The 22,354-nt window shown below is 32.5% G+C and overlaps 1 protein-coding gene across 2 annotated transcripts in view; it reads right to left on the reverse strand.

Moving 5' to 3' along the window:
* UBA6 (ubiquitin like modifier activating enzyme 6) overlaps window positions 1-22,354 on the reverse strand; it is an 89,641-nt gene that overhangs the window by 19,770 nt on the left and 47,517 nt on the right. For both annotated transcript variants that reach the window (XM_047090705.1, XM_047090706.1), the window contains 12 exons: window positions 21,992-22,115; window positions 20,161-20,264; window positions 19,482-19,544; window positions 18,662-18,738; window positions 17,977-18,043; window positions 11,563-11,706; window positions 10,316-10,383; window positions 9,128-9,206; window positions 7,663-7,743; window positions 3,263-3,340; window positions 1,738-1,919; window positions 131-236 (listed from right to left, as the gene is read on the reverse strand). In XM_047090705.1, the coding sequence (XP_046946661.1) occupies window positions 131-236; window positions 1,738-1,919; window positions 3,263-3,340; window positions 7,663-7,743; window positions 9,128-9,206; window positions 10,316-10,383; window positions 11,563-11,706; window positions 17,977-18,043; window positions 18,662-18,738; window positions 19,482-19,544; window positions 20,161-20,264; window positions 21,992-22,115 (1,173 nt within the window). The remainder of the gene's footprint in view (window positions 1-130; window positions 237-1,737; window positions 1,920-3,262; window positions 3,341-7,662; window positions 7,744-9,127; window positions 9,207-10,315; window positions 10,384-11,562; window positions 11,707-17,976; window positions 18,044-18,661; window positions 18,739-19,481; window positions 19,545-20,160; window positions 20,265-21,991; window positions 22,116-22,354) is intronic.

The raw sequence follows: 22,354 nt of genomic DNA on the forward strand, positions 1-22,354 counted from the left end.
AAAAATACACATGCACATATGCATAGAAATTATTGACAGAATGGACACATTAGGAAAGATAAATCAAATCTCTGACTGAAGAGAAAAAAAATGAGATAAGAGACATTTATTGCAAAATTGGTTCACTTACATGACTATTATAGGATTCAGTTAAATGAGGTACGATAACTTCAGTGTGTCCCTTAGTGCCCATTGTTCCAGAATCTAAGAGGGGTCGTAGATTTGCTAAGCAACGGCTATTTGAAAAGATAATAGGTAACGAACATTTAAGTGAGCAATAACAATGTAAGCAGAGGACATCTTACCACTTTCTGTTGGTCATTTCACACACTGATCACTTAGTGAATGTAGTATCTTAGGAAACAGATACATTACCACCAAACAATGCATTTATCATTTCCATCCCCCCTCCTTCCACAAATTCTGTTGTCCAATCTGATAATTTCTTCTCTTTCTCTTCTTACTAGATTTTGGGCTTCAACTTCTTTTTACTCTAGGTTAACTCTTTGCTAATGTCTATTTCTTCCTTGGTTATTTTTGGACTATAAGTTCTGTCTTACTATATCTTCTCAGTGTTCTCTTTATCCCAAACAATATTAACCTCCTTTTTTTTAAACTTACAATACCTATTTTCTACACACTTTAATTTCTTAAAGTTTTTATTCTTCCTTCCTCTGCCCAAGACAATAAACTTTAAAAAAAAAAATTTTTTTTTAATGTTTATTATTTTTCAGAGAGAGAGAGAGAGACCAAGAACAAGCAGGGAAGGGGCAGAGAGAGAGGGAGACACAGAATGTGAAGCAGGCTCCAGGCTCTGAGCTGTCAGCACAGAGCCGGATGCGCGGCTCAAACTCACAGACGCTGAGATCATGACGTGAGCTGTAGTTGGCCGCCCAACTGACTGAGCCACCCAGACGCCCCCAAGACAATAAACTTTTAACTACACTCTAGACTGGCAAATTTTCCTCCGTTTAATAAATTTGCTCAACTAGAGCCGTAACATTAAAGAGTCATATAAAGATGTAAGAAAAATTAGTAAGGTGTACACATGATAGTCATTCATTCATCTACTTATTTAACAACTATTTACCGAATGTGTTGGGCACTGATGGGAAGTGTTGGGCAGTGATGGGAAAATAAATGGTCCTTTAATAAATGATTTAGTGAGCTAACAAATATTAATTAAATATATCAATAAAAATAAACACTATAAGGGGAAAAAACAAATGCTGATTACCATACGGGGATCTACAGAATTGAGTCATTAAAGAAAGTCTCTTTGAATAAAAACATTTAGGCTAAAACTGAAAGGATGTGAAAATAAACCAAAGTAGGCAGATTTGGAGTCAGGAGTTTTAGAACAAGGTAAACAATTTCCTGAGTCTGAACGAGAGTATGTACTCTCACTCTTAAGTGAAAAAGCGTTGGATGCCTTATAAGAACTCAAAGAAGAAATGTGTAGCTGGAATAAGGGGAGCCAGCAAATAGGTAAATTTTAAGCTGGAGTGATAGACAAATGGCAGACACTCTACAAAAAACATTTAGGCCGTGTTAAAGATTTTGAATTTTATCCTAGGTATAATGGGAAATCATAAAAAGGATTGGATTCAAGGAGAACTACAATAGAAATACAAAGAATAATCAGGAAATTGGATAACTTTTCAATAAATAGGTGTGGAAAAGAAGTGATAACAAAAGAAAAGACAATTTTTATGAATCTGTATTTCAAGAACATACCTGTCTACATATCTCCTGGCTTCCACATTATCTAATGCTGTAATAATTATATCTTGTTTAGTATAGAACTCATCATTGTAAATAGCCTCAGTGGCTGGACATACTTTGTTCAAGTGTGCATCTATCTTGAATTGAGGATTTATTTTCAGGGTTGCGTCAGCAGCAGTATAGCTTTTAGGTTTCTAAACAAATAACAAACAAAAACAGAAATAATAAATATTAAACAGAAAAGCTAGGCCATGACAGAACTTACATTTTTTACATGAGAGTAAAGTAATGAGACCAGCTTTCATTTTTGGTTTGTGGACATTGCATTCATTGTACATTTAACAATCCATATTAGTCTGAATAATTAACAATTTACTAATGGAAATCTAAACAACCTCTATTTTATAGCTATTGTTCTTTAGAGTTCTTAAAATATCAGTTATTAAAGGTACAATTCCTTCTAATATGAAGGTTTAAACTAGATATGTGCCTAGAAAAAATAAGAACAGTGAATTCATTGAAATATTAGAAATCCTAACTGCAGAAAATGAGCTCTCAGAGGTATGCAAAGTTAACACACTAGTACTAAAATTTAAAAAATACTACTATTTCTGGATGGAGATATTAAAGAAATAATATACATTTTAGTTTTATAAGAGAGTCCCCTTGACATGTATTTACTTCTCAGTGCTGTCAAGCATGTAGGCAAATTGCAAACTTTGTTAGAACTCAGTAAAATAAGAATAAACAGACCTTAACAGTTCTTCTGTAAGTAAAATGCACAAAATAAATGAATTTTGTGACATATATTTTGGTTCCTGATAGACCTTATTAATTTTTTTTTTTTTTTTTGTATTTGGATAGGTGAGGCAATTAGGTTAACTATACCATCTGTTTTAGTTATTACTTTTCTGTTCATGACATTCCTTAGTTTACCAAGATTATCAATGGGCTATTGAAAAATAAAGTGCAAAAACATTTCTAAAGAAAAAGCAAATATGCCTGACTGCCTAAAGTGGTTCTTTTCTTGACTGAAATATTTTGATCTCTATGAAAAAGACTGAAAACCAGGAATATTTTACAATGGAAGAGGATGTTAATTAAATAGTCAAGCAAGATCAAAGAGCAAAAAATTCTAAGCACTAAACTTTACCTATTTGGTAATAAAGACTCCCCTTCCTTCCAAAAAAGAGTGCCAAATGTGTGATTTAGTAAAACCTTAAATTAGGAAATCTGTCTCTGCAAGCTTAGTTTCTAAGATTACATATGTACATACACCTTGATTATAAAATGAAAAACATACTGCCCATGATTTACAACTTACAACCAAAATCAATGCAAAACCCAATTTTTATATTAAAAAATAATTTTATATTTTTCCTCAAATGTCATTCCCATTGTTTGATAATTTGAGAGATTCTAATAAAATAAAAACACATAAGGTTTGCTCAAGTGCAATTTTCTATTTATAAAAAAACAAACTCTCTTTTTTGTGGAACACAATAGATTATTTAAATTTGAAACAGTAGCAACAAACCTGTATGTGGTGAGGACGAAACAGGAACTGTCTATTTAAGTTGGATTTTTCTATCAAGTCAGGATCTGTAACTGTAACCTAGTATCAAGTAAAGAAAAAAGCTGAAATCATGTCAGAGAAAAATTTAAATTGATTTTGCTTTTCTCAGAAAGACTAAAACAATTATGCTAATTATTTTAGGTGGTAGAAGTTATAATACAAATATTCCAATGGTTACCAATGCTAATGTTTTTATACTATATTTAACTATAATTAATGTTTAGCACAGGAACATGTTAAACAAGACAGCTGAAACTGATGGCAATTCATGTTCAAAACTTTTTTCTAATTATTCAAAACAAAATGGAGACTAAAACATCACCATCACATTTTAGAAACATGTAATAGATTAGCCATAGAGGAGTTAAACATATTTCTTCTTTCTAAACATACTTGTTTTCAATTGCAACAAATTTGGAAAAGAATGCTTACATGTTCCAATTTGAAAGGAAATCTTGCTAAAGCAGAGGTCTACAAACTACAGTGCAGGCAGGCTGCCTGGTTTTGTAAATAAATTTTGTTGAAACACTGTCATGCCATTTGTTTGAAGTATTGTCTATGGCTGTTGTCACACTATAATTGCAGAGCTGAGTAGTTGTGACAGAGACCCTTGGTTCACAAGTCAAGAAGAGCTGCAATCTGGTCCTTTAAGAAAAAGTTTGCAGACATTCCAAGGAATAAGATGAAAAAAAGCAGCTCCAAGATACTCAGAAAAATACTGATAATGCGTTTGTCCCTTAAGTTGGCATTTGTACGAAATTGACTAGAAGCAGTATTTCTCCAGAGTGTTTAAGATGTTAGATGTTGACTGACGTTCACAAACACATTCACTTTCTTTCAACTGGTATTTCCTGAATATATGTTTTTTGGGGGGTTGTTTTCAACATTTCTATATGTGTTAGAGTGTGTCTTTTATTTTTTAAGTTTATTTGTTTTTAGAGTGTGTGCGCAGGCATGCACAACTGGGGGAAGGGAGGTGGTGTGGGATATAGAGGATCCAAAGCCAGCTCTGTGCTGACAACAGAGTCCCACATGGGGCTTGAACTCATGATCTGTGAGATCATGACCTGAACCAAAGTCAGATACAGTCAGATGCCCAACCAACTGAGCCATCCAGGTGCCCCAGAGTATCTCCTTTAAATAAGAAAAAAAAAGCACCAAACAGAAAATGTCTTTTAACAATAAGTTTAAACAATATATAATTATTGTGATTATGGATATAAGCCTTTTTTTCCTACCTCCTCCCTGACCCCACTTTTCATCCATTTCCATTTTTTTTTTTTTGGCTTAAGTTTCCTTAATTCCAATCCCCTACATTCCTCACTGAATTGGTTCAGAAGTTAAACATTTGTTTCTATGTGGTTACACCCAAAATTTTCACATGCACATGTGACTTAAGATCTAAAATTAATGATAATTTCTGTCTTCCTCCTGAACAATCAGGATATTTGAAATCTCCCTTCCACCTTCCTTATCAATGAACAGCATTTTACTTATTTTGAATCATCCCATCCCTAAAGTCAATATTTTAATTAAAGGTTAAAAAAACCCTCAGTGCTTATTTAAATCTGAGAAGGCTGACAAAGGCTGCCACTACTTATCCTTGCTTTATGCACTGTCCATGTTATCTAATAGTTCTTTCAACGAGAATCAATTAAGTGATAACCTTTCATCATTTCACTTGTCAGTTATTTTTACTTCTCTTGAAAGATAATTTAGCTGGGTATAGAAATCTAGGTTACTTTTCCCTTACATTATGAAGATACCCTTTCCTATCTTTAGGTGTGCATTTATTGCTGATGAGAAATCTATACGGTAAACTCTTTTTTTATCTTTGCCTTTGATTTGGTGACCAGTTTACCTTTGCAATCTCAACACAGCTGTTTCTAACTCTGGAAACTTTTGTCATTATCCTTGGAATATATTGCTTCTTCATTATCTTCACTCTTTCTGAAAGTTCTACTATACTTATGTTGGATCATGCAAATGCATCTTTTTTCATTAAAACAAGGTATCTTTCTGCACTACATTCTGGGTGCATATCTTCTATTCATCAATTCTCACTTTAGCTATATATGAATTTTAAGTTCACTGGACTATACAGAAATTCTTATCTGGCTTTTTATAAAACTTAGTGTTTTCCCCCCGCCCCCTCATGTTTCTATTTCTTTTTTCTTTTTTTTTCACCTTTGGTCATTTCAAACTTTAACATTTGTTTGTTCTGTTATTATCTTTTTAAGTTTATTCATTTTTGAGAGAGAGAGAATCTCAAGCAGACTCCACGCTGTCAGCACAGAGCTTGATGCAGGACTCAAACTCACTAACTATGAGATTGTGACCTGAGCTAAAATCAAGAGCTGGACGCTTAACCAACTGAGCCACCCAGGCACCCCTGTTTGTTCTATTATTTGTAGCACTCCTGTTATCTACAGTTCTTAGCTAATCTTCTGTTTTCATTGGCTGATTATTCTTCCAAGTGGTGCCTTTTTTCTAGTGGATTGTCATTTTTTTTATTATGAATTGTCTTGAATGGATGTTCATTTCTCTGCACAGTTCTATGTACTCTTGGTGTTAAGGTATCACCATGATGCAGTTTTACATTTATTTTAGTCAGAGCTCTGTTGATTTTAATGGTCTTATTTGTTACATTCTTCTCTCTGCTTAAAGTTTTTTTTTTTTAAGAAATATTTTTTAGAAAACAAATATCTACTTACACTGAAAGAGAAAGCGTGTGTACATGAGCAGGGGAGGAGCAGAGAGAGAGAGGGAAAGAGAATCCCAAGGAGGCTCAGCGCAGAGCTCATGCGAGACGTGATCTCATGAACCATGACATCATGACTTGAGTCAAAATCAAGAGTTGGATGCTTAACCAACTGAGCCACCCAGGCATGACTCTGCTTGGATAAATTTTTATATAATGTTGGGTTCCATATACCAGTGTGGTACGTGCTTTTAGTTAACAGTTTCTCATGAGTTACTTCTCTACTTAATGTTTTGGATATACTCAAGATTGAAACACTTATGAATAATCACAGGTTTAGCTCAGGAATTAATTTCTCTCTTGGTTCCTAGGGACTTCTTTTTCCTTCTTCTTAGTTTGGCTACATATGTAAACACTTTAAAAAAAGAGTAATTTATATAGCGAGTCTATGTATTTGCAGTAAGATAGAGATCCGTGCACATTAACTTACTTTTTGTTACCTGAAGTCGGTATGTTTGTTTACTACAATTCTTTTCCTGACCTTTATATGCTGTAATTCTTTTCCTGATCTTTATATGCTGACAGGCATTATGCATTATAAATTTCCAAGGAGTTAAGGTATTCAGGTGATTCCCAAACTTAGGTAAGCAAGATTTTTTTTTTAAAGAAATAGATTTTAAAGAATAGTGGTTTGTGAAACACAACTTAGGAAATGCAAAGCAGGAATAATATCATATGTAAGAACATCTGCCTATAACTGTGATAGTAATAAATGCCCTTTTTAAGTAGAATATTAAGCCAGGCTTTATAAATTATAAAATGTGAGCTAGTATACAAATTTTAGCCATTTCATTATTTACTGTTAGTCACTATGATAAATCACTACTCTGGGAAGCTAGTTTATATCTTAAGGGCAAAACAAAATCAGTGACATATTTTTATTTAAATATAAGACATGGCTACCCAATTAACTCACATTTATCACCTTTAGAATTTAAATTGTACACCGAAGTTTGTATTATTCCCTCTCCTTTTGATAATCACTAATTGAAACTATACCTGAGAACTCTGCCACTTTCTAATGTTAGCTTCTTCTATCTTAAAGATTTATCTAATAATTAATAAGAAATATTAATAGAAATAGTAACAATTCTAATGTGCTTTATGGTTTGCAGAGCCCTTTCACATTTGATCTTCATAATTACATTATGTGCTATGAAGTACATATATCGGTTTCATAGTATTAGAGAAAGAAATTGAGGAACAGAGAATTAAAAATATGTTGCCATAGGGTCACATATCTTTTGAACAGTGGTCAGGCTAAAATCAGAATCTTTCAATTTCTAGCTTAAGTCTTTCTCCTCAGAAATCAGTATTTCAGCTCTATGCAGTCAAATACAGTTAAAAAATGGGCAGCAACAGAAATATAAAAATTTAACTCTCAAGGATTTATATCTTTTGGTGTAAATGTTTACTTTTAAAAGAGAGTGGGGAGGGGCAGAGAGAGAGGGAGACAGAGGATCTGAAGTAGGCTCTGCACTGACAGCAGAGAACCCAATGCAGGGCTCAAACTCAAGAACCGTGAGATCATGACATGAGCCGAAGTTGGACACTTAACTGACTGAGCTACCCGGGAGCCCCTCAAGGATTTATGTCTTACCATTCCTTTTTCTTTGCCTGTGCCAACACCAAGTAAAGCAAAATTTTTTAACATTTCACAGCCTATGGCTCCACATCCTACCTATGGAGAAGAAAAATGAAATATAACCGATTAAATAAAACCAAAACTACTAACTAAAGAGAAATTTCATCTTAAACTTACTTCAAATGACAATTTATAATATATACATACTTTTAAAAATAACTTGAACATCTGCGATTCATTTTACTTTAATTAATTTATGATACTATTATAACTGGTACAGTTAAAAATATATAAATCAAGTAAAAAAAAGCATAATATTTACACTTCCTTTAAACAGAAGACACTCCAACAAAAGCTAACAGTTGAGCTCATTTTTCTATGAGATAGAAACAAACACCACAAAATATCAGTGCAGCATTTTAATGAAAAAGATTTTTTATTTACAAATAATTTTCAAAATTCATTTGATGGAGATTTTCTAAGAATTTCTTTTTTTTTTTTTTTTCAACGTTTATTTTTATTTTTTTTGGGACAGAGAGAGACAGAGCATGAACGGGGGAGGGGCAGAGAGAGAGGGAGACACAGAATCGGAAACAGGCTCCAGGCTCTGAGCCATCAGCACAGAGCCCGACGCGGGGCTCGAACTCACGGACCGCGAGATCGTGACCTGGCTGAAGTCGGCCGCTTAACCGACTGCGCCACCCAGGCGCCCCTCTAAGAATTTCTATATGTATGTAAAAGCTTAGCAACAGTTGCTGACATTCAAAACATTATTTAAAAAATTATTACTAAAAATTAGAATTATTTTTAGAACTGACTATGATTAAAAAACCCATAAATGACAAGAAAAGGAGTTTTTTTTGTATCAGGGAGAGATATCCTGCTAATGCACCAAGACATTTAAGAAAGTCAGATTTTACCTATATCTTCCTTCATGCGGTAAGAAAAAATTTTAAAACATGGAAAAATATCCCAAACCTAATTTTTAATGTATTTCTAGAAAATCATTTATTTCCAAACTATCATACTCATATTTTAATTTTAAATGTATTGTTTTTATACTAGGCATTGACAAATATTTTTTGTAAAGGGCCAGATAAATATTTTCTGTTTTGTAGGCCATATGGTTTCTGTCATAACTACTCACCTCTGCTATCATAACATGAAAGAAGCCACAAACAATATATAAATGAACGGGCTTGGCAGTTTTCCAATGAAACTTTACTTACAAAAATAGGCAGCAGCAGTACACTGGATTTTTTTTAGACCATATAAATCTTTCACCTTTTACAAAGATAGGCAGCAGGATTTCGCCTGTGGGCCATAATTGGCAAACTCCTGTCTTAAACTTTTACTGAATGTCTACTCTTTAGGAATTGTATTCACTCAAGACTCGAATTTGCTTTAATAAGTTAATTTGATGGTACACAATAGGAGTTTGACTGTACTACTTATTATTCTCATCATTATTTATACTTACCAAGAAGATATTCAACTTTTGTAGCTTCTGACACAAAGTGTCTCCAATGCAAGCTCGTAGGGCATCATATCTATCTCCTCTGCAGAAAATAATACATATCAAAAACCAGAAAGACATAAAAAAACTGTTTAGTTTCACTACTGTTAATACAAATTTAATGTATATTTTAAATAGGATACACTAGAATTCCTGACAATCTAAAGGAAAATTGTCTTATTTCAAAGAGGAAAAAAAACCCATTAAGAAATCAGTTTTTTCTTTTTCCATTTGATTTAATATCCTATGTTCAAATGACTTATGTAAAGGTGACTTCAGTTTATCTAGAAAAGACAGTTTTCCAAGGTAGGAATTTTTAATAAAGGTTCGTAGAGAAGTCTATGGAGGAGCTTTGGAGTTGTTAACAATTTAAATTGAAAGAAGAACTTTGGATTATATGAATTTGGGGTAGAATGAATCCATAAGCTTTTATTTCTCAGAGGTTTGACTCAAAAAGATGAAGAATGACTGATGTCAATATAAAAGTTGCAGAGAGCATCTATTTTCATCTAAGTTCAGAATGGTATTTTGTTTTGTTTTGACTTTATTTACTTATTTATTTAGAGAGCCCTGACACAGGGCTCTATCTCAACAACCACGAGATCATGACCTGAGCCGAAATTAAGAGTAGGACGCTTAACCGACTAAGCCACCCAGGTGCTTCCAGAATGGTGTTTTGAATGCTAACTATTATCATGGTATACAATTTAAAACATTATATTCATTATTTATAAAATGGTAAAGAGATATTGCATTCTTTTGACACTTAAAATAACCTCTAAGTAGAGGAAAAAATGACTGTAGAAGTCAATAAGTTACAAGAAAAGACATCTAAGACAAATGCATATTTGAGCACAAACCCTTTTAACCTAGTTACCTCTCACAAACATTCAACTAGGAAAAAAAGAAAGAAAGGGGCACGTGGGTGGCTCAGTTGGTTAAGTGTCTGACTCTTGACTGTGGCTCAGGTCATAATCCCACGATTTGAAAGATCGAAACCTGCTTTGGGCTCTGTGCTGACAGCATGGAACCTGCTAGGGATTCTATCCCTCCCCCTCTCTGTCACTCCCTGACTCACACACTCTCTCTCTCTCTCAAAATAAATAAACATAAAAGAGAGAAAGAAAAGATAAAGAAAAAATTCAGAATTACCGTGGGAGAAATTCTTCACGTTCAGGTTTGTCTAGGGATTGGACAATATCTGCTGCTTCAATGTACAACTTTAAAGTAGAAGACAAAAACACAACTTACAATGTATAAACCTTAAATTGCTAGAAAAATTGGTTTTTCTCTTCCATGGTTATTTAATAGTCATTAAGGAAAACAATGATAAAAATGCCAAAACAGATTAATACATTAAAAAATATGATTTTTATACAGTATACATTCCTGTATTATTACTTCATTAAAACAATGGTTAAACCTGAAGGAACTGTTAAAAGATATAATTTGATTCATGTCACTTAGCCATCTTAAAAATGGTATATTCTAATTTCAACAAACAAAAGGAAAATTTCACCTCCAAATCTATACCAGAGGAAATGACCTAGAAAGCCACAGTTTTAGTATTAAAACAAAAACAACAAATTGAAATTAATTAAAAAAAGAATTCACTCTCATTTCCATTTAAGTAACTTATGTGGCTAAATTTCAACTTAGTTAAATGGTTATTTACTTAATTATAACAAGACAGAATCTACATTAGTAACATACTTAACAGTTGTATCTAAACCAGACATTTACAACTGAACTTGTACTCTGTACTAAAATAAATCAAATAATTCAACAGCAAAATAGCATTATATGGATACTTTTTAAAACATAAAAAAAGATAAACGTTATATTCAAAATGTTAAAGTGTTTCAAAAGGAAAGGGCCTGAAGGGTATCCTTTGACACCCTCTGCCAATTATTCTTTTCGGTAACAAAAGCATAATTTTTTATTCCTTCTTAAGATGTATTTACCTATATAGTTCTCAAACTTATACCATTCCTATGCTTTTACTTTTAGAGTTTAAACCTAGGAAAGGATTCTGAAGATTTCTGGTGCCTAAAGATTCCATCCAACTGTTTAAAAGTCCTGAGAGTCCTTGAATGCTAAGCTAATCATACTGGAAAACTAAGTATAAGGGTAGAAAATTCATTCCTTCACTCTCACAAATGAGAAAAAAATCAACCCTAGATTACAACTTTGGGTTATATTCCAATAGCCTCAACCAATAATCTTGTCAGTTTCAATTAGAGAGTTAAATTTTGGTGGTGTATCACATCTAACTAATGCATCAAAAATATATTTTGAGGTTACCTTTATAATATATTAATATTTTAATTCATAACATTCACTGCATGGGTGGAAAATTCAATCTCAAGCCTATAAAAATATTGAAATACAAAACTTACCCACTGGCACAAAGGAGAAAACTTTCCTGTTACGGCTTTCAATACTTCTTGGCTAGCAACACCTCCTACTGCTGCAGCAAGTGGGGGTAAAAAACCTTGAGCAGTCCAAGAGAGCCAATGCACAATGTCAGCATTTACTTCCGGCTGAAACACAAGCCATGAAAAATAATAATCTTGGGCGCCTGGGTGGCTCAGTCAGTTAAGCGTCCAAATCTTGATTTTGGGCTCAGGTTGAGCACTACCTACCTCCCCCTCCCCCTGCCCCACCACCTGCCGGCTGCCGGCTGAGAGCACAGAGAGCCTACTTGGGATTCTCTCCCTCTCTCTCCGTTCCTCTCCCAATTACACACATACTCTCTTTCAAAATAAGTAAATAAACTTAAAAAAAAAAACCCACAAGTTTTTACATATATACTCAACATGTCAATGGTTTACTGTGAGAATTATTAAATTACTGTAGCTTAACTTCTAAAAAAGCTACTCAATTCTCCTACTAGATTTTAAGTCCTAAAAAAGTTCCAATCTCATAATAAAAGATCCAAGTGCATATTAGTTACCCTAAGCAGTATTTCTCTTTACCAGTAACTGCCCATTTTTGCTTTTTGAATCTATATGTTACACTAGGGCAAAATTTAAGATTAACTGGAACATCTACCATTTATAGCGTTTGTTAAAGATCAGTTCTGTGATGTCAGTCAGTATTTATAAACATCTAGAATTTTAAAAAACTGTTCTAATGGAAACTATGGGAAAATCTTGATCCCAAATAAATGAAAATAAAAATAAACTGATCCATAAAAAAATAAGGAGCTTTTAGCTGGCGTCTGAAGTAGTAAAAAAAAAAAAAAAAAAAAAAAAAAAAAAAAAAGAAAAAAGTAAGAGTCAAAAATAATGAGGCACTAACATTGTTAGAAAAAAAGTGAGAGTAACATGGTAATTTTGCATATTTAAGAGCCAATCATCATAAAGTTCTCATTATCATACTTAAAAACTGAAATGATGGTCCTTGAAATAAGATTTGTTTATTAGCATTTTAAAGGAAATATTGGAGAATTGGATTCTGGAGCTATTGTTTTAGCACAATTTCTTATTTGTGAGAAAGATCTTTTCATGACCTCTGGCTTCTCTTTCTCTTCCTGTTCTTTCAACATTAGTAACCTGAATCTTAACCTTAAGATTCAAATAGGGCTCAACTGCTCTGAAATCCTATGTAAAATAACACTACTTGTGCATTTAGGGGGTAATAGAAGGCTTTTATTACATTCTCAAAGATATTTGTGATACAAAAAGACGTTACTAGCTACTTACTATTCCACTCCATTTCAGTGTTCTATATCTCATTATTTTTCAACTATTTAGCACTAAACTCAACTCTGATTATACTTTCATTTAAGCTGTGCCCTTTCTGAATGCAGAGATACTGGTGTAGTGATAATATTAAAAATAATGATGAGAATGCAAAGAGAAGCAGGTAATTTGTGTGAGCACCTAGTGTGAGTTGTCTATTAAGTCCACATGTAATTTTCAAAACAATCCTAGGAAATATAATTTTTATCATACAGATTAGAAAACTGAAGTTTGAAAAAGCAATTTCCTTATGATTTTATAGCTAATAAGTGAAACTAGAATCTGAGCCCTAAAAGTCTAACTTACCAGTAGGTTACAATATCTCCCAAGATTCTATTATTTTTTAATTAAGAATGAACATAAGGGAATGGAAGCAAAAATAATATAAAAACAGGGAGGGGGACAAAATATAAGAGACTTTTAAATATAGAGAACAAACAGAGGGTTGCTGGAGGGGGGATGGGCTAAATGGGTAAGGGCTTAAGGAATCTACTCCTGAAATCATTGTTGCACCATGTGCTAAGCTGGATGTAAATTATAAAAAATAAATAAATTATACACAATACAATGTCAAAAAAATAAAATATTAGTCCTGCAGAAGTTCTGAATAGGAAAGGATAAATAATGGATACAATGAGCAGAGAAGGATAGGGAAAACTTTAAATCTGAACTAAGTGTTGAAGAATGAATTGCATTAGAATTGAAGTAGAAAGGATTCAGTTCAGGGAAAATGGCAACTCAAAGAAGAAGGAATGTGTGTAAAACTGAAAAAGCTGCAATGAATTTGCACGTTTTATATGAGAGGAAGAAAATAAGATCATATGTTAGAGTATGATTAGACTATGAAGAACACCAAAGACCATGGCTGACTTTGGACATGATAGAAAAAATAAAGGAAGCATTGGATGCTTTTGAGAAGAAAACTCATATGATGAAAGAAGTAGGATAATACAGCAGCAGAGTGGTAAAGAGATGAATAATTTCAATTTAAGTAAGCAGTTCTGGGGCTGATTCAATGAAAAAGTTATAAGGTATGAGGACCTTAAGCTACAATGAAGGCAGACATAAAGGTTAGAAATATTTCCAAAAACTTCTTTACAGCCACAATGATTAAACAGATATAGAGGAGAAAACCCAAAGAGGGCCGAATGAGTGGGAGTAGCTCCGAATTTTGAACAAAGATACTCTGACAAATTTTGATACAGACTAGAAAATATGAGGAGTTATTGGAAAAAGAAGGGGAAATATGTTTGTGAGTTCAAATTTGGAAATGTTAAGTTCACTATGAAATAGGAATTTAAAATGGAAAATGTCATTCACTGGACTGAAGTTAACTGAAGAAAATAATATAGATACGAAATATGACAAAGGTACACAGTTTCTAGCATTTATTTAAGTTAAAATATTTTCAACATGTTTCCAGATATTTGCTTGTATTATAACATCCAGAAGCCTATGGAGACCAAGTTTAGAACAGTTAAAATCTATGAACATAGTGAACATTTTTTGCATTGTCAAATTAAGTAAAGAATTTTTAAGATAAATATTAAAAAAAAAAAAGAAACACTCAAATCTGGGGAATTTTTGGTTGCCCTAGGATAAATAGCTCAAATCTAAATTTGCCTAAACAATCTATAAAAACAGATACATATCCAAAAGAAGAGAAATAAACCAGTGGCAGGGTTTCAGGATCACTAGAAAACAGAGTATTATAAACTTCAAATTACCTGTAAATAGAAAAATAAGTACCAAACTCCAACAAAACTACTTCTGGACGTCACAATGCTATAAGCCTTCACAGAGAGCAGGAAGTGTGTAACCACAGAAAAGAGAATGAAAAGAGAACAGTGACAAACCACAGTCAAAATCATCCTGAGAAAACAGAAGCCCTAGCACTAAGTGCAAAAAGTACTGAACACGTATGTAATCTGGCAGATCTCAGCACTGCCTATGGCGAAAGAACTTCAGTGGGAGGCAATGATGTAAATAGAAAAAGGGCGACATTCTTTGACGCAGAAAGCTAAATTAAGAAGAGAGGAAATTAATGATTTGGCAGAAATCAAAGAGATCTACAAGACACCAATACCTAACCACCAAAAACAAACAAACCCAACCATTAAAGAAACCCCTTTCTAGTATCCTAAGGGAACAAGGAGTTTTAGAAGTACAAATCTGAAAAAAGCACCCAAAACTCTTATCCTGCCCCCAAAATAGACAAAAAACAGTTTACTATACAAAAGTAATGTAAGAAGTAAACAGAAAATTAGAATCAAAACATTTCAGCCAATGAAAATTTCTCCTCCAAACTAATTATAAGGCAGTGGAAATCTGATTGAGTGAATTATATCCTTAAAGAACACTTGAGAGATGTGGGAAAACAAACAAAAAAACCTCACCTCCAATCAGAAATTCAACTAAATACTAAAGGAATCCATTCCACCACCAATCCTCTCCCCGCAAAAGGAAAAAAATAAAAGAAAATCTGAATCTATGTATTAAAATGGGCTCATAATATGGGAAAAATGGACTGAATGATCAACTCTGAGATACAATCAGTTAAAATTATACACTTTACAGGTGAAAAAAACATACAAAACTACAAGGCAAAAAGGCTAGACTTACTTGTAAGAGTAAAAAATTAAGGTGGCATCATTATTTCTCAACAGTAAGATACCACTAAAGAAAGTAAGGCCTAGAATGTTATATTCAGCTAAGTTGCCTTTCAAGTATGGAGGCTACCAAAAATATTTAAAACACGTAAGAACTCAGAAAAAAACGTAATTCTGAGCTCCTTTGGAGAAATATACTAGAGACCAAACTTGATTTCAAGAGTTACCACAGAGCTACAATAATCAAGATAGGATGATATTAGCAAAAAACAATGGAAGACAGAAACAACCAATGGAAGATAAAACATTGAGTTCAGAAACAGCCCTACACATATGTGGTCAGTAAGTTATTGACAAAGAATACCCAGAATATAGAATAAGGAAAGAATTACCTTTTCAATAAATGGGCTAGAATTACTGGATATTCTACATACCAAAAAATTAATCTTGATCTATACATGGCAAAGTATGAAAAAATGAACTCACAAAAGTATAAAACTGTGTCCAATGAATTAAAAATGTACAGTTGTGTACACTTGACCTACACTTGTATACTTTGCATGGCATACAAAAATGAAGTCACAAAACTATAAAAATTCTGGAAGAAAACACAGGACAGAAGCTGTGACCTTAGATTTAAAAGAAGGTATAAAACACATACCAAAAAAATGATACACTGAAGTTTATCAAAATTAAAACCTTCTGCTCCTTAAAGACACTGTAATAAAATGAAAAGATGAGCCATGGACTAGAAGAGAATATTTGCAAAACATGTATCCTATGAAGGATTGATATCCAGAATATATAAAGAACTCAATCAATTAGAAAACCTACCTAATTAAAAAACAAAGATTTAAAAGGACAGTTTATTAAAGAAGAGATATGAGTGGCAAATAAGCAAATGAAAAGATACCAAATTCATAATGATCAATGAAATGGAAATTAAAACCAAAACAAGATATCAATGCACACACTTTAAAATGGCTAAAGTCAAACAAATAGATAATACACCATTATAGAGAGAATACAGAGCAATTCAAAATCTCATACATTTCTGGAGGAAATGCAAAATGGTATAGCTACTCTGCAAAACAATTGGGCAGTCTGTTATAAAACTAAACCTGTATCTATCATTTGTCTCTGTAATACACCACTAGGTGTTTACCCAAGAAAAATAAAAACATATGTCCACACCAAAATCTATATGCATATGTTTGTAGGGGCTTTATTCATAATTGCCCACATTGGAAACCCAAATGTCCAGCTGGTACAGGGAAAAAAAAAACTGTGGTACACTTATACAATGGGCTACTTACTCAACCAATAAATAGGAATGAACATGCAACATGGATTAAACTCAAGTTCATTATAATTAGTAAAAAAAATCCAGACTCAAAAGGCTACATATTGCATGATTCCATTTACATGACATTCTAAAAAAAAGGCAAAAATATTCTGGTTGCCATGGTTTGGCTGGGGGAGAGGGAGATGATTATAAAGAGGCATGAGGAAATTTTCTGGCCTTATGGAAATGTTTTATATCTTGATTATCGTGGTAGATATATGACTATATACTTTAATGGTGCACAGCTCAATTGTCTACAAATTTTTGTATAACTGTACATCTAAAAAGGGTGAAATTTTCTATATCTAAGTTTTATCTCAATAAATCTGATAAATCCCTAATCATATCATTCCTTGTAATCACAGACTTCATCAATCTATTTCTAGCTTTTCGCACTTTTCTGTAACCACTAAATACGCATACATAAAAGGTCTTTAACTTGTGGTTAATGACTCACTGTTTTCAGTTCATTTGTTATTTCCTTTGTTTTAATCACATAAAATATGAGATCATATTATTCTTAACCACTAATGTTAAGACTTTATACTTCCCCCTCATTTTTATACCATAACAAAAACTATAAAATTTTCAACTAAGTGCACAAACACTGCTAACATTGTTATCTGCTAAAATGAAACCACTGGCCAGCAAACACTGGCACCATGACATGAAAAAATCGTTTTCTAGGTGATATGTCCAAACATGATATGCAAAATGCAATTAAGAGATATGAATATATAATGGAAAAAGATGATTTATAGGAAAACTTACAGCTATACAGTGAGTTTCAGTGGGTTAATAAAGTAAATCACAAGAGATAATACTAATACTAAAAATATAGCAGGAGCAGAAAATAGTAGTTACTATATGCCATATACTCAGATTCTAAGCGCTTCACAAAATTAAATCATTTAATGTTCACAGTAACACTCAGAGACAGGATAACCCTGTTTTATAGATTTATAAACTAAAGCAGAACAAATTTAAGTAACTTGCCTACTGTCACAGAGTCAATAAGCAGCAAAGCTGGGATCTGAAAGGTAAGAGAATATTAATATATAGAATGTTTATCATGTTACACCTTTTTTGATGGTCCTAACTTTGAATACTCACCTTCTCTTCTAGGGTTTCACTTATAGACGCTGCTAGTTTCAAGAGTTCTTCTGAATCTTGCTGGCACCTAGGATTCAACATGAAGCACCCCACTTTCAATATTCTTAATTGCCATAAACAGTAAGTAATATTCAAAACTAAAATTTAAGAAATCTGTAAGAAAAAAAGTGGAATTTTGCCAGCAGGTAGCATGAAGTGCTTCCCTGACTTGAAGGTAATGGACTCATAAATACATTAATTAAAAATCACGTTTACCTAAGGATAGTACATAAATAGGATAATGGTTTTAAATAGACAAGGCAAATACTTTTTGCAACAGTACTTCTGACTTAATAGACCAGAAAGTAAAAAGTTACATAGTGGATTCATAATTCAATAATTCTCAGATTTTTTATTTTAAAAAGTTTAAAAAGTAGCCTTTGAAGATTTCAAAATGGAAAAATTCTTACTGAGCATAATTCCATTTTTAGGAATTGATCTCTCCACTCCCACCAGAAAAAAGACCAGGTCATGATAAATGTTTATAGAGTTCAGTGTATCTAGTAGTGTTGCAACTATGAAGGACTTTAGTTACTAAACTTAAGTTTCTAAACTAAAACATTTAGTTTAAATGTTTTAAATTATAATTTCCCAAATACTGCTTTTATAATAAGGAAAAAAAGTTATTTCAAATGAAGAACATTACCCAATATTTGGCTTGCGACTATAGCTCTCCTGGAACTGGTCCAAGGCAAGCATAGCTGTGTGAATCTGTAAAGGTGCCTATTTGGAACATTAAAAATTGTTCAACAGTTATTGAGTTCATAATATATGACAGGCACTGTGCTTAACACTTTAAAAATTATTTAATTCTTATAATAAATTAATTATATTAATACTATTATTATCTGTATTTAACACATGAGGAAGCTAATCCTTAGAGAAGTTAAACAACTTGACTTCAAGGCCATAAAGCTATATTTAAGCAACAGATCCAAGTTTCAATCTCCGGTGATATAACCAGTTTTTAGTAGGTTATTCCTATGAAAGTCAGAGCAATATCAACTAAACAACACCAACAAGACATTTGTATAAGATCAAAATCACCTAATCCTTCTTCATCAAGTTATAAATTTGGAAACTGTTAATACTATTCTTTCCTTATCACAAATGCATTCACTGCTACAAAATTATATTCAGTGATTTAAAACAAAAGAATAAATGCTTCCAAGGTTTTTTAGGAAGAAACATGTATCATATAAAACTCTATATGGTTCAGAAAATCTTTTAGTAAGATTTTGTACAAATTATTGAAATAGTTTTTCAATTATCAAAGCTAACATATTATAAAAGTAAAATGTTTTTCTATTCTTAAAATTTTTCCATGATATAAATCCCTGTTTTTAATTCTTGGGAGTCAACTCTAGATATATGAATACAACCTTTATTAAAAAAACCTGACAGAAAGGTACCAATTCCCATGCCCTCTCTGCTGCCTCTCTCAAACCTACAAAGTGTTCATTTACCTCAGGTTTGCCAAAATCCACAATAAGGCACTTTGGATGTTTTATCTGCCTCTCCAATGGTTCCTTAATAGAAACAAAAACTATTACTTCAGAAACAAAAACTATTACTTCAAGCAAGTGATTACTTGACAAAAAATATAGAGCACTAAAAGCAATGCATCTCTCTCAAGGTCTAAAATAAATAAGGTTGGGCTAATTTGATTTAATAGAAATATAAAAGAGCTACCATTCCCCATTGTCTTCTTGCTAGACTTAATTTTTAATTCCACTTAATTCCACTTAAAGTGGAATAATTGACTAATAAAACAAAACATATACAGTTTCAGTGCTTGTTAAATCTTTCAAATATATATTAGCTTCATCTTTTATCTTACTTAGGGAGTAAGAAGTATGATCAACTCTTTGATGATTCACAAAAGTATAGATCCTCTGAAGTAAACAACTTATATACTTATATGCACTGGTATTCTAGCTATAATTTTTTTTGTTGTTATTAGTTTATTTCCTTAAATTGATCCCACTTCCCTCAAAGTGGGTACAAATTAAAAATCAAAATCTGTTCAGCCCTTAAATTAACTGTTTGGTTAACTGAGTATTATTACTTTTTTCTCTTCTGCCATTCTTCCGCAAAGAAATATATTTTAAGCAAAAAAAAAACCAAAAACAAAAACATACTTACAAAGCAAAATGTTTTAGGAGTCTTAACTTGGACAGCTATGCCTCCATGTAAATAAGGATCCAGTTCTGTAGTATCACCAATGCTAAAAGAAAATGGTGATACCACTAAAAGAAAAATAAGAAAACCATTACATGCTGATATAAGTATTTAAACTTGAAGATTTATCATGATAAAGATGGTAATTTTCCCTAATTTATAAAATTAGAAGATCCCACTATAAATTTTTTTGGAGGTGGGAGGAAATGTGGAAAACTAGATAGATTATTTTTCCAGTGTGAACTTAAGGACTTAAAAATTACCAAGAAAACTCAGAGGGGGATAATCATAATGAGATGCTTATTACTAGATATTAGAATATTTTATAAGGCATTAATAATATGTTGATACTAATTACATGCAATTAATACTAAATATAATGTGGTACTTGTTAATGAACAGGCAGACAAATGGAACACTTTGTTTGTAGCCTCAAGATTCTGAACTATCACAATCCCCCATTGCATAGATAACGAATGATAAATCCTAAGTGATTTAACAAATAACAAATGATAACAAATACAATAACAACAAATGATAATCCTAAAGGATTAGTTAATTTTTACAAAAACAGATACAAATTCTTTAATATTAATGATGTAACCTGTATTTTACATATCTGGATATAGTCTGGGAAACAAAATCCAGTAATTTTGTAATCAAAGATGCTTAACCAACTATAGATCCAAAGTTATTATGAAGAATTCATAATAGGGACTGATTTTTGTCTCTCCTAAGGATCCATTTTATAGTCATTACAAGAAAAAAAAAAAAAGTAATCCATTTGCTAGTCTACACACTCATCACATAATTAGACTTTCAAATGTCCTAAAGATAAACCTGAACCTTCTTGGCTAACAAGTGTAAATATGCCATCTTTGAGTTATAGGATGTCTAGCACTGTCTTTGACTCTTTTAAACATGGCTGGAGAAAAATCACAAATTATGCAGACTAACACTGCTACAAATTCACTATCTTCAACTTCAAATGGGCACTAAATTAAACCTGATAATCTATTTTTTAAAATGTTTAACTCTCCTTAAATCTATGACTTTGGCACTTTTGCTTTCCTTTGGGCAACGATCTCATCTTAGTCTACAAAAAAAATAAATAAATAAAAATCAAATTCCTTCAACTTTTTGCCAACAAACCCACAAACTTGCCTGCAATAACATCCACTCATTCCTTTTATACAAGCCACTAACAAAAACATGTCTCCACCTGAATACTTCATTGCCACCTTACTCAACGAACCTAAACTGTACTCATCATCTTCTCTCCAAAACCTGCACTCCTTAAGTGAATAAGTTGCCCATGTTGGATTCTTTGCTTACCTACAATATGAGATTATCAAATTTCCTCTTAAATGTCTTAAGACTTTTGCCATATCAACTCCCACTGCCAGCCCTGCCATATTGTATCTTTTAGTTTCTTGAACAAACTGCCTCTTACTGTTGGTCTCTGCATAGAATATTCTTTTCATCATTTTCCTAAGCCAAAGCAATCTTCAAATTTTAATCAAGATACTTGTCCCCACTGCTGCTGTACCCAAACCGGGTAGACTTCCTTGCCATGTTTAGAGTTCCCAGAAATGCCTGTACTGTCTTTACACTCTCTTTACATCACTGCTTAATGTTAACACGTCCTCACTTGGATTGAATGTTTTGAAGCCAAGAATTAGATCATGTTTGTCTAAGCTGATGAAGTGTTCTCAACACTGAATATACTGTCTAAACTATTAATGTGTTGAATAATGAATAAGTATAAATGAATTAATAAAACACAGGAACTTACCAGTTATTTGTTGTGTCGATCCATTTAACCCTGTCATTCCATTAATTTCTCGAAACATTAAAAACTGTCCTGTCTCAAGTTTGTGAGGATGATTTTCAAGGCAGGTGACAATACCAGGATTAGCCTAAATAAGAGAATTCTACTAAAAAAACAAGTTCATGTATTCCTTTTTTGCACAAATTTCAAATCTCACACAAAATGGACCAGGTTATCATAAAATTCTCAAAACAATCAAAAGGCCAAGTCATTCCTTTACTTCCTTAGTAAAAGCAAGCCTCTTAAGAATTATTGAAAAATAATGATCAATTTACTATTTTATTATGAATATTTAAAATATAATTTCTGTGTTTGGGGGAGAAGGAG

The sequence above is a fragment of the Lynx rufus genome, unplaced genomic scaffold (assembly GCF_022079265.1).
Source record: "Lynx rufus isolate CCGP_SWC_20201006 ecotype Redwood Valley unplaced genomic scaffold, mLynRuf1.p SCAF_3, whole genome shotgun sequence".
Lineage (NCBI taxonomy): Eukaryota > Metazoa > Chordata > Mammalia > Carnivora > Felidae > Lynx > Lynx rufus.